Source organism: Pleurodeles waltl, chromosome 1_1, assembly GCF_031143425.1.
Source record: "Pleurodeles waltl isolate 20211129_DDA chromosome 1_1, aPleWal1.hap1.20221129, whole genome shotgun sequence".
Lineage (NCBI taxonomy): Eukaryota > Metazoa > Chordata > Amphibia > Caudata > Salamandridae > Pleurodeles > Pleurodeles waltl.
In genome coordinates, this window is record NC_090436.1 from 464,172,380 (window position 1) to 464,189,137 (window position 16,758).

Here is a 16,758-nt window from a genome sequence, read left to right on the forward strand (position 1 = left end):
TTTTACCTTCTCTAGGTTTTTCACACCAAGATCAACGGCTTCATCGGGACCTTACCCAACACTAATTCAACTACATTAAGACCTTATCAGATACAACCTGCTGCCCTGCCCCACTGAGAAATTCATGTTTCCATTTTGTAGGCTAAGTCAGAAGGTAAAATCCTTGACCGGGCTTGGTAAATCTGACTCATCACAGTAAGCCTCAGGGTGCACCGGTGTTCCAGTCTACTGTGACAATAGACTATCATTGGCCCCTAGCACTTTCTGGTACTATTTTTTCTTAACAATTAAAAAACTGAAATCTCTGGTTCCTCTTATTAGATGTTTGTTGTTTTCGTGTCATTCCCTTTTTTTAAATGCACTATACTTTAATTCTGTTTGGGATTTTCAATGTTTGGTGTTCTGGCGCTATTACAGCTTTGGTGCTGCCTAAATGATTTACACATTGACGTGCGTTAAGTCTATCTGCTCTATGCAATAGATACTGTGTTGTAAGATTAGATTAATTTAGTGATTTGGGGGTTCACCCTGACAAGGTAGTGTTATTATATCTTGAGGAGTATTCCTCTTTCTTATGCACGTGATTCACTCCTACTATCCAAACTCAAAAATGCACATTGTAGTTCTCCTCTTCAAATCCCATTAAAGTACCTTTCAAATACTAGTCTAAAAGCAAACGTCCAGCCCACTTTTTGAAATCTCAAGCTACTGTCCCCTCTGAAAAGCCGATTTTCTTATTATGTAACTTTTATCAAAGCCCCACACTCCTTTCACTGTTAACCCCTAAACATTTCAAACCTAAGACATTCATCCTTAAATATTTCACAGCTAAACCCATCACACTTAAAACCATTCACTGTTCTTCCTTAAATCCTTCTCTCCTAAACCCTTTGCACTAACCCCATCACTCCTGAACACTTCGTACACCATTCACTGTTTATTTTTGAAACATTAATTCTTCACTGTAAAACAGTACACAATTCACCCCTAAGCCCTTTAAATCTTAACTTCAAACCTTTCACTCACCCAGGCACCCATAATTTCTTATTAATGCAGCACCGCAAAACATAATTGGAAAATGTCATTACACTATGTAATACACGAGGTAAGATGCAGGAAACAACAACAATATTGGTGACAATAGGTAGAAACTATGGATCTGGAGGGAACTAGAATTAAATAGTATGATCAGTAAGATTCTTTGATCAATAAAAGTTCTCTGAAAAAAGGTAAGAATAGGAAGTCCCCATATGGAAATGGAAGGACATCATTTTCACATAACACAAAAGACAGAGATACCAACTGTCATGAAATGGACTCTATAAGCATTTAATCAGAAATAGGGATTCATAGAACTTAGGCTGTAAGCAGCCTCAAAATGTAAACATCTACCTTCATATGGTACACAAATATTTACTCCAGTATTAAAAATGCAAGTATCAGAGATTCAAAGTCCTGAGAAACGTGTCAATCAAACAGAATCATAATAGGCAATAAAAATCATGACTTATCAGAATTAATCATAACAACATCCTTTAACTCATGTTGGCAATGTGCCACAGTTAGAATAGTGCTTACCATATATGAATGTTGGCACTGCACAATTGAAGCAGAACAGATATGAAGTAAACTGTAGATTTGTTCGCCTTGTATCCCGCACCTAACCAAACTGGCTATCATTATGGTTCGTTTTACCAAAGCTTCTCTGTCCCAGAAGCTATCCATCAATTTTCCTTTACTATCACTTCATGTCCAATTCATAAATAGACTTTAGAATGAGAAAGATGCCTTATAACGCTTTTCCATTCCCCATTTTTGTCCCTTGTATCACCCATCTTAGATGCATTTTTCATATTGATTTTGCTCTTTTTTTCTGCAACTATATTTCATCTTCAATTATCTTACCTTTACAAATACCTAATGGACTCTTTCTCTGCTCTGCCTCACAATAGTTTTGAGACATCTTCTGTAAAACTTCTCATCTCCAATCAAGATCTCCCAATATTGACAATGGATTTTTAAGCCTTTTGTGGCTTTTTCCTTCGAACTGGGGCCCTGTTAGGGAGACATGATATATTTTAAGTACATATCAAATGCATTATGCACTTTAACTGATGGGAGGAGTCACCCCTTCTTTGGGCAACCAAGGAAGCAACAAAAGTGTCCTTCACTGTGTTCAGTCCTTAACAGGTTGCAAAACCAATGTCTCCAAAGGGCTGCTCTCAACAGTCACAACAACCCCACCTTGACTATATGGATTCATAACAGACTTCAGCATTCAGGTCTACTGACATCTCAGTAGTCCCATAAGGTGTCTCATGCTTTTCTGGCGATTTCAAAAATGTGAGAGAAATTCTGGATTCTCTAAAAGTGCATTATTGTTTGCCCTGCACAGTTTGCTCATGACAAACCCAAGGAAGATTATCTAATTCGATTTATTATTGGACTTGCCTTGGCTAAGATTGAACCTTAAGTTACAAGTTCTAACTCAGGTCTAGACAGTTATGCTACCTCCTTGCTGACCTTCATGAAGATGTTTGAATCTCCCAATACTGAGTATTTGACTAAGAGGACCTTTGAGATGTCCAGCAAGGTATTACAGGGCCAGTAAATAAAATGTTACTAGTGGGTATGGAGCACACCTTGTCCCATCCAAGAGAGGATCCATTAGGTGGCCCGATGAGCATACCATCTTGGGAAAGGATAAGACAGGCCAAACACCTCTGTTCCATGGCCTTCCAGTTATTGGACCTAGACCTGCCATAATGCCTCTGTCTGGCTAGAGTTGATGCATTCTTCTTTGTGAGCTGACCAAGCAGTGGTAAGTAAGGTTGTATAAACACTAGAGAATATCTTTCACAGTGAAACCACTGTCCAACTAGCCAGAGCTAGGCCAAAAAAAACATATTTGGTTCTATACTAGAGCATTATAATGTTTGCACACTACCACAATTAGGGAAAACAGCAAAGTGAGCTGACTGGGACATTACAGAAAACAGAGAAAGCATTATAATGAACAGTATGTAATTGGCAAAGTGTATAGGGGTTGTGAATTTATGAAAGATTTCAAAATAAACTATAAATTATTTAAAAATGCAAAGTAATAGTTGGTTTATTATAGAAAATAGCAAGACCTTCTAGTTGGACATTGCCAAGAATGGTGTGCTAGTTAAAGATTAATGAAAACTGCAGGAGGTGCCAATTGTCATGTAATGGAAACTGCTAACTGTCAAAGTGAGACTATTCCACGTATATTACGTGTTTCCCCATTTTTTTTTCAATTTGCACTCCTGGAATTTTGTCTTCTTCTGTCAGCTGGTACCTGCTGAACAGAACTCTTGCACGTCTTCTTCTTTAATATCATGCCTTGGTACTCCCACTGAAACTTCCCCTACTTTGAGACTACTCTGACTGCCTATCGGAGATCTCAGGTGTGGAATAGTCTCATATTAGTATCGGACACACTTTGAGGCAACAGTGGAAATGCAGTCCACTACGCTTGTTATATCCGGATCACTTGTGAAATTGTGGAGCAGGCTTTTTTCCTCATAATTCAAAGTGTATGTCATGCATCTTGCATAATCATTTCTGCCTCCATCCATTTTGGTACTTCACGCAACCATTCAACCACACTGAGTATTCAACATGCCTTCCATTTCATAACCATCTTACATTTCATTAACACCAGAGCCAGGTTGAGGATCCTTCAAATCTGTTTGTTGTCCCTCTTCCTGGTGAGCTTACCAAACACGCACAGATCTGGAGATAACTGCATACCCACAATAGTCAGATTGTTAATCTTTTCTATGACTTGAGACCATGAAATGTTATCATGCTCTTTGGAAGACTTTCTGCCATGAATTCGGTTATATGATCTTTATGGCAGTGTTATCTTGGTTGAAATACTTCACAAGGTGTAGAATCGTCCAAAAGAAAATGTATCACTTCATACACAAATTGGAGCATTTCCCATCATCTCTCAACTTGAAAGAACGCATTTAGAGTTTAGAGGTAATTAAAAATATTTAAACCACTGAAGAGGTAATATATCTAGAGGAGATTCCAAAGAAATTATGCCCTCCACCATAGGGACAGGTGAGTGGAGGAAACTCCTCTGGTGGATTTGCTTGTAAATTTAGCACTTTCTCCAGAAAAAAAAAAAGAAAAACACTACTTTACATTACCATTCAGCTCTGAATCAGCCACAAAAGAAAACTGCACAAACTGTTTTAGAGAAGGGTGGTAACTTATAATTCTCTTACAATTGTATGAAAACCAGTAGTAACAATTTCCTCTACAACTATTCAGTTTTATTGGAGGGTTTCCCAACAGTGTAACTATGTCTACCATACTCATTGTGCAATTGATGCAATTCCTCCATTGAAGTACCCTGCAATAGAGTTAAACTCAAGGAGAAAGTTATACTAGCACCGCTTTTTAGGAGATTTTTCATTGTCATCCTTATTTTTCATCCGGCCCAAAATAATTGTGTAACCACAGTATTGACTTGAACAAGGCAACAACATCTGACTTGCAAATACTGTGGGTGTGGTGGTATCTATGGCTTTTCCTACTTAGTCAATTTTCAACCTTTACTTTGGAAACTATCCAAAGGGGGAGCCAGAAAAGCCCGCCCACTAGTACATGGTTATTGTGGGACCGTTGCATTTCTGTTGATTTCTACTTTGTTTTTTAAAATCTGTACTTTATCACATAGACAGTCTGAACTTTATCCATTCCTAATCACAGTGAGCAGCATCTATTGCTGTTGCATTACATTAAAACTGAATACTTTACTTTTATAAGTATTGTATATTAAAAAAAATTTATCTTTTAATGTGGAATTATGGTATTTCTTCTTCATGACTCTTTATTAATTTAACTGTTTCCCCCCCTTTTGTAAAGGGGAGCAATTCCTCAGAGGATCAAATACGTGGTGCTCCAGCTGCCAACAGTAAATAACACATTAGGATCCAAAGGTTTGAGTCCTACCTGAAATTTACCTTACAACCTTTCAGCTCTCATTTCTCTGAAGTCAAGAAAATAATCAAGTAGCCCAGAAAACAGAGGTGTGTTCTCGTGGCTGATTAGCTAACTTCAGCAGCTAGAGGGACAGTGCTCACTTTTGACCAACGTAGTGTTCAAGACATCATTCGATTCCACTTTGCAGTTACTGTTCCCCCTCCATTGGGAGAGCCTAGAAATAGGCTTAACGCAGTTAATTCTCTTTATGTTGGAAGTGATAAGATGATATTCAGTTTATAAAATTGCAATGCACACATCTTTCTCACAAATGCTGGTCATAGTAGGTCACACAACATTTAAAACAGCAAGTATGTCTACTTTCAAAACGAATACAATTAGCAGAGTAAAATGTGGCTCTACATTCTCCATTTATGAATGAGTGAATGGATACGGTGTCTAATAAGTGAAAGAATATAGTGACCTGGGACCTGGGGCTCACCCAGATCCTGCAGTTTGTTGATTATCCAGGAACATGTATTTTGAAGTGAATGGTCACCCCACTGAGCAAAAGACTTTGTAAATAGGTACAGGCAGAGGTATGGAAACTCAGAAAACTGGAAAATAAACTAAAGAATGAAGAAAGTGTTTAAGGTCATAAACGCCCAATGACTTTAAAACACAGGTGGCTTTAACTACACTAATGCAAATGTACACAAGTTTTAGAAAACGTGTACGTGGTTTGGCTGTGCGAGTATTCTGTCACAAGCTTATTAATAGAACACACATCAGAGCAAACACCAATTCCTACCACAGGGAGAGACCTTGAAGGTTTTAGGCTGAGGTCAGCATTGAGCAGAAATAATAACACGTTACCGTGATGTCTGCGGCTACTGAAATAATAATAATAATATGTTGCAGCGAATCCCATGTTACCGCGCACAACACACACACACACACACACCGCCGCAGTTGAGTCTTTAATTGGTTGATACATTGCACCCGTACCTGCCCCAGAGAGAACCGACGTCATCTGCACTCGCTGCCAGTTGTCCTTCTCACACCCCACAGCGCACTCTCGCCGTCTAATGCAGCTCCACGTGTCTGTCTGCATCCAACGGAAATGGTATTCTTCACAGGTTGTACGACACATAAAGATGTGCCAAGGTACTGCGTGAGGATGATTATTTTTAGAAAGAAATGTGATTTTTAAGGAAGTTGGTGTGTATATATATGGTTTGGAGTAGGCGATGCAAAGTACAACCGCGGTCGCGAGGCGGACACCCGTCAGACATCCGTTAGGGTTGCATGGTTACAGGTGCGCGGGTGCTGCTGGCTCCCCTACCCAACAGGCACCTTCCCCGCCCATTCCAGCGGTATTTCGAAAAGAACTGCTACGTGCAAAATGTTCCCTTTCAAAAAGGCAGCAGGGGAATTGGCTGGTATTGACAAGAAAGTTTGCCATGTACGTGCAAAAAGTTACATCATATAAGTCACGGTGCCTAAAGGCAGGCTAAATTCTACGCAAATTTAGTTACAGATTCTACGTCTTCTACTTAACTAAGTGCTACATTCGTGCTTTCTTGGACTTGAAAATCCCATTTAAGTCGCCCAGTCACAAATTCACTCATTCATGGGGTCACCTACTAACTTACTTATATAATAACTCACTGGGTCGCTCAAACGACACACCTACACACTCAACCATGACTTCTTGCCGTCTCAAGCACATACCACAGTGCAGTCAAACTCAGCCATGCCGTACCCATGAGGTCTCAGACATACCAGATCAGTCACCCATACATGCTCGTGCAGTCTCCCACACATACCAATGTAGTCAGTCAGCCATGCTGTGCTTATGCAGTCTCAAACACACCAATGCAGACAGTCTCAGCCACGCTATGCTTGTGCAGTGTTAGACACATACCAATGCAGTCAGACTCGGCCAAGGGGTTCTCATGCAGTCTCACACACAACAATGCAGTCAACCACGCTGTGCTTATGCAGTCTCAGGCATACCAGTGCAGTCAGACTCAGCCATGCTCATGCAATCTGATACAAAAACTGATGTAGACTCAGCCATGCAGTGCTCATGAGGTCTCACACACATACCTATGCAGTTATTCATACCTGCTGTACTCGTGCACTCACACACACCAATGCAGTCAGACTCAGTCCTGCTATGCTCATGCAGTCCCACACACAACAATGTAGCCAGAGTCAGTCATGCTGTGCTTTTGCAGTCTCAAACATACCAATGCAGTCAGTCAGCCATGCTATGCTATGCTCATGCAGTCTCTCACACACACACATGCCGTTAGTCAGCGTGGCTGCTTATGCAGTCTCAGACATACCAGTACAGTCACTGAGCCATGCTCATGAAGTCACACACACGCAAACCAATACAGACTCCGCCATGCAGTGTATGTGCTGTCTCAAATGCCCACAATGCAGTCGGAGTCAGCCATGCTAAGCTCATGCAGTCACACACACACACACACTAATGCAGTTAGTCAGCGTGGCTGATTATGCAGTCTCAGACAAAGTGCAGACTCAGCCATGCTTGTGCAGTTTCACTCTCTCACACACACAGGTGCAGACTCAGCCATGCTATTCTTGTGCAGTCTCACATACACACAAATGAATCAGTCATGCTGTGCCTATACAGTCTCAGACATACCAGTGCAGTCAGACTCAGCAATGCTGTGCTTATGCAGTCTCAGACATACCAATGCAGACTCAGCCATGTTGTACTCATGTAGTTTCACACACACACACCCCAATGGAGTCAGACGCAGCCATGCTACACTCATGAAGTCTCAGACACACACCAGTGCCGTCAGAGTCAGCCATGCTGTACGCATACAGTCTCAAACACACACCAATGCAGTGAGACTCAGCCATGCTCAAGAAGTCTCACACACAACGCAGCCAGTCATGCTGTGCCTATGCATTCTTAGAAATACCAGTGCAGTCTGACTCAGCCATGCATTGCTCTTGCAGTCTCACACACATGCCTATGCAGTCAGACTCAGACCTGCTTGTGCAGTCATACACACCAATGCAGACTCAGCCATGCAGTGCTCATGCAGTCTCACACACATACCAATAGTCAGACTCAGCCATGTTGTGCAGTCCCACGGACATACTAATAATTCAGACTCAGCCATGCCAAGCTAATGCAGTCTCACCCACACCAATGCATTCAGTCAGTCATGCTGTACTTATAGTCTCAGACATACCAGAGTACACTCAGCCACGCTGTACTCATGCAGTCACACACACACGACAATGCAGTCACTCAATGCTATGCTTGTGCAGACTCGTACACATACCTATGTAGTCAGACTCAGTCATGCTATGCTCATGCAATTTCTCTCACACACACACACCCATGCAGTCAAAGTCAGCCATGCTGTGCTTATGCAGTCTCATACACCAGTGCAGTCACTCAGCCATGTTGTACTCATGCAGTCTCACACGCACACCAGTGCAGTAAGACTCAGCTCTGCTCATGCACCCTCACATACATCACGTGTGAAAGCAGTGTGACTGAACTATGCACAATCTCACACACACATACGAATGTAACACTCACTCAGCCATGCGCAAATCATGCATTCTTACGTACATAAAGAAGCTTATGAAGACAGACTCATTGCTGTTCTCATGCAGTTTCACACACATGATGCAGCCAAACGTATCAATTGTGTATACTTGCAGTCTCACACACACACCAGTGCAATCATACTCTGCCATGAAGTATGCAAGCAGTCTCACAAACTACCTGTGACTGGATTATGCTGAACGCACACAGCCTCACACAAACACACTTACCAACGCAGTCACATACACAACCATGCTGTACTCATGCAGTCTCAATTTACAAAGGTTGTCAGAGTCATCAGTACTGTATTCATGCAGTCTCACATGTCACTTAAGAATTCAGTGTGACAACAACGCGGAACACGTTCAGGGTCACGCACACACACACACACAAATGCAGTCAACCATGCCCTAATGATGCAGTCTCACACATACACTTGAAAAACAGTCTGACTCAGTCGTGCTGTACTTATGCGACATCGCGTAATGCTCCAGTTACGGGTGATTTCTCTCGGTTAACCATGCTGTCCTCGTGCAGTCTCACATCCACACTTCCAACAGTTACAGACTCACTAAACCATGCTGTACTTGGTCCAGAGACTCGAATAGTCACTCGCACAAATAAGCAAGATATCCAACACACACTTGGGAATGCACTCAAATGCATTGATTCTCGGACAAACTTGCGCCTGCTATCATGCGTGCATGTGTCAGTTTATAACATGGCAAGGTTCACTTCCGAAAACAGCTACTGCAAACACGCCCGAGCCAGTGTTCACAGAAGATGGAAGCCGAGCTGAATAAAACATGTTCCAGGAGCAAAGAACTACCATCGCTCCACTGGGAGACGAGGAAAGCGCAGCTCACACTCATCCGGCTTTGGCATAAGGCCGGGCGGCGCCATTTGCAGGAATCTTTCGTGGCTATTGGGACAACTTGGAAAATGAGAATCACACATTCAAAAAAACGTTGAGTGGTGAGAGGGGGAAACATAATTTCAGGCTGCAACATTTTACTGTAAAATCTGGGCGAAGAACGTGTTAATTAGTGCCGAGACTAATAAAAAAGGCACTCGTCGCATGCTTAAGAGCCATGGAGGGTTATAAAAAATAAATACCGTAATTAAGAAACCTTAATGGGAAGGCTTTAGACCACCACGAATAGAACATGTCCTCATTATTCAGACACTTCTCGTTTCTTCACAGACCACAGAGTCTGCAGGGAAGCCCCAGCACCCGACTGTTCTCGGGTACCAAAGGGGCTAAAAGCACGTGGAAGGCGACCGCCGGCAAGATACTAAAGCAAAGTGACGATTCCAACTGGAATATTTATGAACACGTCTAGACTTGTCGTAGATACCGGTTTTGTTTTAGCACTCGGGGGACAATCTACAGGCCTCGGCAGAGTATCACATGCTCCCTGCTACAGAATTAATGTTATTGCATTTTTTTAGCAAGTCCCCGACATGTATAATGCACGAGCTAATAAAATATTCAGTTTAAGGCGTGATCCATTGGTTTAATTTTAACATAAAAGTGATTAATGATTAAGTAACTCTCTGGGTAAGCAGAAATGCAAGTAAACCGAGACAAATTGCTGGCAGATAATGTAACGAATGCAGTGCATTTAACTTAAAGAGCAATTAAAATCGTGTTGCAGTTGTGTGGGAGGACGAATCTCCAAGATCCCTACATAAAGCAGTGGGCTCACGCAGGGCCTGTGGGTACCCGGGACACAAGGCACCTCCAGTACACTTCACCTCAAACACAAGCATGCATCCTCTATGCGTGCAGCAGCAACTGGAAGTAGTAAACAGCAGTAAAGTAAGCTCGCTTCCCGATGTCCGAGCTCCCTATTGCAATGACGTATTTGGCGGGATTGTGAGCAAGGGAGTTTGACAGGCTGTGCAGAAAACTCTCGCGGCGTCCCCGTGGACTTTGATGAATAAGAGGTGCGCTGAGAGGACTAGGGCCAGCCCCCCAGTCCTCTTAGCGCACCTCTTCCTCCTGGACTCTTCCCAGCCAGCCCTCCCCAGCATGCACAGCACGTAGGTCGCCGGCCGTTTGCTGGCACTTATTTAAAAAGTCTCCTCAGAATACTGACTCGCGCATTCCAATCAATAGGGCGGCGTGTGTGTGCGCGCAATATGGGGCAGGTGGAAGGGGTTCATAAAAAGGCACGCAGGACGGTGGACATCGTGATCCGACAGTTGTTGACTCCTGGAGAATTCCAAGCTTCAGCTTTAGGCGGAGGGTGTTCTGTTGCTGTTCGGAGGCACCAGGAACGTCCAGGATGCGCACTGGTAAAAGGGCTGGTGTGGAGCGCCAGAGTGTACATCAGGCTGATACTCGGTGACGGGCTGGCGCACACGGTGTCTACGAACTTTTGCTTCCTCTTTGGTCGCTGCCCTCAGGGGGTGCGCGACAATTACGGCGAAAGGTACTTCAGTCTGTCATCTCTCCGCCTTTGAAGCCAACCGGGAGCCAAGAAGGCACGGTCGGAAAGTTGAACCAATCGGGGGTCAGAGTCGGTGTTTCATTTGTAAATAAAAAAAGGTGCCGGTGCTCAAAGCTCTCCTCTTAAACACGCGGCTGCTGCAATTAAAAGTGCGAGCACATAATACTGAGGCAGAGTAATCCTGAAGCCACCTCGGGCCTCTTCAGTGCATTTATAGCCGCTCCCTGCCTCTTCAGCTCAATCTTGCAGCTTCCCGCTTCTCCCCTTTCCGATGCTTTTTCGTTTTTCTCTTCCTCCGTCTTTCCCACGTGCCTTTTGCTGGCAGTAAATGCTTGAGACAGAAAACTAAGCGTCGGCCCTCAGAAACAAGTATCGGTGCTCAGCACCGGAAACAACTAGCACAAATTAAGCAATGGTCAGAGTGCGTTCGGTGATTTGCCTTCCTATTCTGGACCACATCCGAGTTTACATGTGCTCGCTCCCCCTTCCTTCAGCTGCTGAACGTCCTCTCCGGCTCCGGACCAGCACAGAGGTTGTTTAAGATGTCTTCAGCTATGCTGGGATGCATGGCTATAACCCAGGTCCTGGAGCCCGAGCCAACGCCACTCCTGTCATAGCCCGGCACTCTCTCAGGAAATGATCAGAGCTCCTAGATTCCCCGACTGCAAAAAACAGTAGGACACCTAGTCCGTGTTGGCTCTTCTCGCCCCGGTTGCTCATAGGACAAAGTGAACGACGAGTACCAGAATGCAAAGCAAACTCTCATCTATACGAACTATCTGCGCAGGGAACCGGGTAACCTGAGACCTAGAACCACAATCGTCTAGGAGGGGCATTGCATTGCATAAAATGCGGGGCGGTGGAAAGGCGTAAATCTTGGCAGTAGTAGGTCGGACCACTAAACCCCTCGCATGCGATTGATGCTATAAACCCTGACAACAGCTTGGGGAAGGTACACTCTCCAAACCACCTCAAGGGCGATAAACCATCCCGCCAGGCAGCTATGGATAGTCACTCAGTGAACTATCGGGTGGTAAATTCACACACTATCGTGGCGGCAGATATTGACAACGCCAGCTGCTGAACCTTACCACAACCTGCAAAGTCGCAGAGCAGGTGTAGGTAGATACACACCTATTAACCTCGGCAAGGGATCACCGAAGCAGCCCCGTGGACGGGAACTCTCAAAGCAGCTCATTACATCCGCACAGTAATTGCCGACTTTAAACCCTCGCCGATGTTGTACGGGTTGACCGACATCAGATGGGATGGCGATCTTTTGGAGATCAACCACGGCAGCTGGGGAAAGGGGTGTAAACTCTCACAACAGAAGTGGTTTGGTGAAACCTTCAGAGGACCAATAGCAGATTCAGTCCAAACAAACAAACAACCAACTCAGAGATAGGAAGCTTTGAACTCCACACCCAGAGGCGAATTTTCCGCTGGTGCAGAGGCACCGGGGTCCAGAAGGACCCTGTGATGTCCTGGAGCCCGAGCCAACGCCACTCCTGTCATAGCCCGGCACTCTCTCAGGAAATGATCAGAGCTCCTAGATTCCCCGACTGCAAAAAACAGTAGGACACCTAGTCCGTGTTGGCTCTTCTCGCCCCGGTTGCTCATAGGACAAAGTGAACGACGAGTACCAGAATGCAAAGCAAACTCTCATCTATACGAACTATCTGCGCAGGGAACCGGGTAACCTGAGACCTAGAACCACAATCGTCTAGGAGGGGCATTGCATTGCATAAAATGCGGGGCGGTGGAAAGGCGTAAATCTTGGCAGTAGTAGGTCGGACCACTAAACCCCTCGCATGCGATTGATGCTATAAACCCTGACAACAGCTTGGGGAAGGTACACTCTCCAAACCACCTCAAGGGCGATAAACCATCCCGCCAGGCAGCTATGGATAGTCACTCAGTGAACTATCGGGTGGTAAATTCACACACTATCGTGGCGGCAGATATTGACAACGCCAGCTGCTGAACCTTACCACAACCTGCAAAGTCGCAGAGCAGGTGTAGGTAGATACACACCTATTAACCTCGGCAAGGGATCACCGAAGCAGCCCCGTGGACGGGAACTCTCAAAGCAGCTCATTACATCCGCACAGTAATTGCCGACTTTAAACCCTCGCCGATGTTGTACGGGTTGACCGACATCAGATGGGATGGCGATCTTTTGGAGATCAACCACGGCAGCTGGGGAAAGGGGTGTAAACTCTCACAACAGAAGTGGTTTGGTGAAACCTTCAAAGGACCAATAGCAGATTCAGTCCAAACAAACAAACAACCAACTCAGAGATAGGAAGCTTTGAACTCCACACCCAGAGGCGAATTTTCCGCTGGTGCAGAGGCACCGGGGTCCAGAAGGACCCTGTGATGACTGCTGTATTCCACAGTCCAAACAGCAGACCGTAGGCCCGTGGCGAGCCGGCTATATCGGCAGTCGGGGGCGGTTAATCCCGTAGCAGATCTTCGGGATTAGGTGTCCAGCTGAGAGTGGTTTAACCTCACTAATCAACGGTTGTCTGCAGATGAGGATTGTTCGCACGTCCGACCTGCAGCTCTTTACAGCACTTCCCAGGCCAGCGTCACCACCCACGGTCTGCTCGGACCAGCTCCGCTCCAGACTGTTTATGAAGTTGACATATAGCTCATAGACACGGTAGACCTGATTTAATAAATGAGGACTCTTACTTAACTCAAGGAACACAGAGCCCCTCTGGATCAAAAACATTCCTAAACAAAAGGGGCGGTTATGATTATAGGACCTTGCTTTACAACGTTTCCAGTTTATCACCAGTTCTACCCACAACTCGCCCGTTTTACCCCTTCCCCCGCCGGACAATGTGATCGTCCGCTTTGAAGGCGGCAGCCCGGTGATGATACCCCTGGCGTGAGACGGAGCGAACTCACCGTTGGCGACCAGCGGCGCCCCCAGGCAGAGGCAGCAGAGCAGGAGGCGCACGAGCCGTGCAGGCATCCTCGGTCCAGGGCAGGGGTGAGGCGTCAGCAATCCTTCCTTCCCCGGACACCACAACCAGGCAGCTCCAGATACAGGGACAGAGGAGGCGTGATGCGTGCACCAGAGGGACCACTCTCCTCCTCGCTCTCCGGGCTCGGCGTGCCCCTAACACGCGTCTGCCCCTCGCCAGAGGCTCCGCTTCTCCCCGGGATGCCGCCTAGGACGGTGGAGGCTCTAGCCGGGGAGTCCGCAGGGCGGGTGGTCCGCGAGCCGCTACCTCTCCGCCTCCCTCTTGAACTAGCAGAGGAGCGCCAGCTTCACGCCGCTCCCTTGACCCCGGAGTCGTCGGCCAGTGAGCGCGCACAGAGACTGCCGGCTGCACTGTCCGGGAGCGCCCCCTCCGCAAGCAATGGAGCGCTGGGCTGCCGGTGCTCCGTCTGCCTCTCAGTGCTCACGCAAAGTAGCTGCTTCTGCTGAAGAAAGGGATAGAGGGAGCCAAGGTGACAGATAGAGAAAGATACCGAGCGCAGCGGCGTAGCCCCTCCCAGGCACCTGCTCCTCCCGCCCCAAGATCTGCTCGGGCTCTTGGCACCGCTAATAGCCCTTCCCGGGAGAGGCAGGGCGGGGCAGAGAGGACCCCGGACATCAGAGGGCCATGCCCTTCGGCCTGATTCTCACTCGGCCCTCAAGAGCGCGTTCCCGCGGGTCATTTACTCCATCTGTATTACCCTCACGCCTGCAGCGAGCTAACGGGCGAATGATTGCATGCTTCTCAATAGCCAGGGGCCGGGGTTTAGTCTGGCACGTTTAAACAGCAGAGAATAAAAAATAATACAGTGCAACCAGGCTAAATTCCTCTTCAATGTACACTAATAGAAACACCAGCTCACTGAAGGAAATCCATATTTTCCGTTCAGTACATACATCGAAAAACTAAAAATCTTAACGTAACCAACAGTACCTTAGAACGCCAGGATCACGCACATAAAAGTATATCACGCAAGATAAGTGAAAAACACTGAGTAGCTATAAATTCGGAACTTAAACTCCAGAAGAGGACGCCAAACTCCTGTAATCCACGGCGTGATATTGATGATGATTATGTCTCCGTGTCACTGTACACTGCTACTTTGATGACATCATAAGCATCGCCCTTTAACGCATCCCCGTGACGTCGCAAGAATCCCCATCCAGAAAGTCAATAGATACATCGTGAGAGCCATCATACAGATGTAAGAGTTTGGAAAATGTGTAGAAATCCTACAGCTGCCAGCGTCTACTCATAGTGCCCCCAGGAAAGAAAGGCTTGCTCCGGCGAGTTACTGATTGCAGACAGGACTTCAAATTATTCGTTGCCAGAAAGAAGTTTATTACTTTGGGAAGTGGGAACCCTTGCCGAATTAATATGCAAGCCCTGGGTAAGTTTCTATACCAGTCTCAGTCAAGCTTTGCTGATCCCCCCTGGCAGTTACCGCACAAGCAACTGACAGTTCCTCTGACGTGTGAGTGTTTTGGTCCGGCAGCACCAGCAATTTTAAATACAAACACTAAATACAATAACATTTGCACGCCAGTTTGTTAAAATAAAGAAAAATCTAATGAGGGAAAAGACACAAAATGATGAAGCTCGTTAAGAGGATGGGAGATATGTATTTTTTAAAATGTAATGCCCAACGCACTTAGTAAAAGTAAAGAGCCAATGTAAAGTCTCAGTTTGCAGTTGATTGGGACATGGGCATGCTTTCAGTCCAACCACAATGGAGAGAAGGTCAGATACAACTGTAGCAATGGGATCTCAAGTTTGCACCCTTTCTATGTAGGGGCACTCATCCTCGTCAGGGTATCGTAGTCACATAGTTAAGATAACCCCTGGCCACCCCCTAAATAGCTTGGCTCAAGCAGTTAGGCTTATCTCGGTGGCAATGTGTAAAGTATTTGTACACACAGTAAAGGAGCAAAAGCACCACAAACGTATGCCACACTAGTTGAAAAAAACAATACAATATTTATCTGAGTAAAACCAGACCAAAACGACAAAATTCCATCATACACGAGTAAAGATACACATTTTCAAAGAATAAATATAGTGTAACCCTTAGAAACACAATAGCTCCAACTGGGGCTGTGTTAACGGCTTGATGGAGTTGCTTCTAACAGTCTGGTGCCATCCACGAAGGAGCACGGGCCAGCTACGGAGTCATGGAGACCCTGGTTACAGTGCCTTGGAAAACATTGAGAAAACAAAGACCTTGTACAGAGTCGGGGAGGTGAGGCGTCGCTGGAGCTAGTGCAGTGTCAGTACCTTACTGCCACTGGGGAGATGAGGCATTGGTTCCTTACTGTTAGTCGGGGAGGTGAGGCATTTGTTCCTTACAGTTTCAAATGAGGTGATACAGTGTTGGTGGCGAGGCTTCGTATGACATGGCGGGGTCGGTGAATCAAGAAGGTCAAGATGCCAGGTGTAGACTTCGCAGTGTCACAATCATTCCACGGGGCCACAGGTGTTGCAGAGGAATTGGAGTCAGGTGCCACGGACGTCAGCTGCATGGCACTCTGTACTCATGCTGTGGTGGGACTTCAGAGGCGCTGCAGCAGCCTCGGTCCTGCATTGTAGGTTGCGGTCGTTGCACTCAGTGGGAACCACAGCTCCAGTGTAGGCAGCAGCATGGGATCAGAGAGGTTCTGAAGTCTTTCTGGAAGTTGATGCACTAGTTTCTTCCCTGTTGCACGGGAGATCACTCCCAAGAGCCCAGGAACTGGATTTGGCA

General features: G+C 45.8%; 1 protein-coding gene across 1 annotated transcript in view; it reads right to left on the reverse strand.

The window, feature by feature from the left end:
- EDIL3 (EGF like repeats and discoidin domains 3) overlaps positions 1-14,767 on the reverse strand; it is a 1,526,861-nt gene extending 1,512,094 nt beyond the window's left edge. Inside the window, exon 1 of the mRNA XM_069224820.1 lies at positions 13,942-14,767. Coding sequence (XP_069080921.1) covers positions 13,942-14,008 — 67 coding nt within the window. The 5' untranslated portion in view covers positions 14,009-14,767. The remainder of the gene's footprint in view (positions 1-13,941) is intronic.
- Between the last annotated feature and the right edge of the window lie 1,991 nt (positions 14,768-16,758).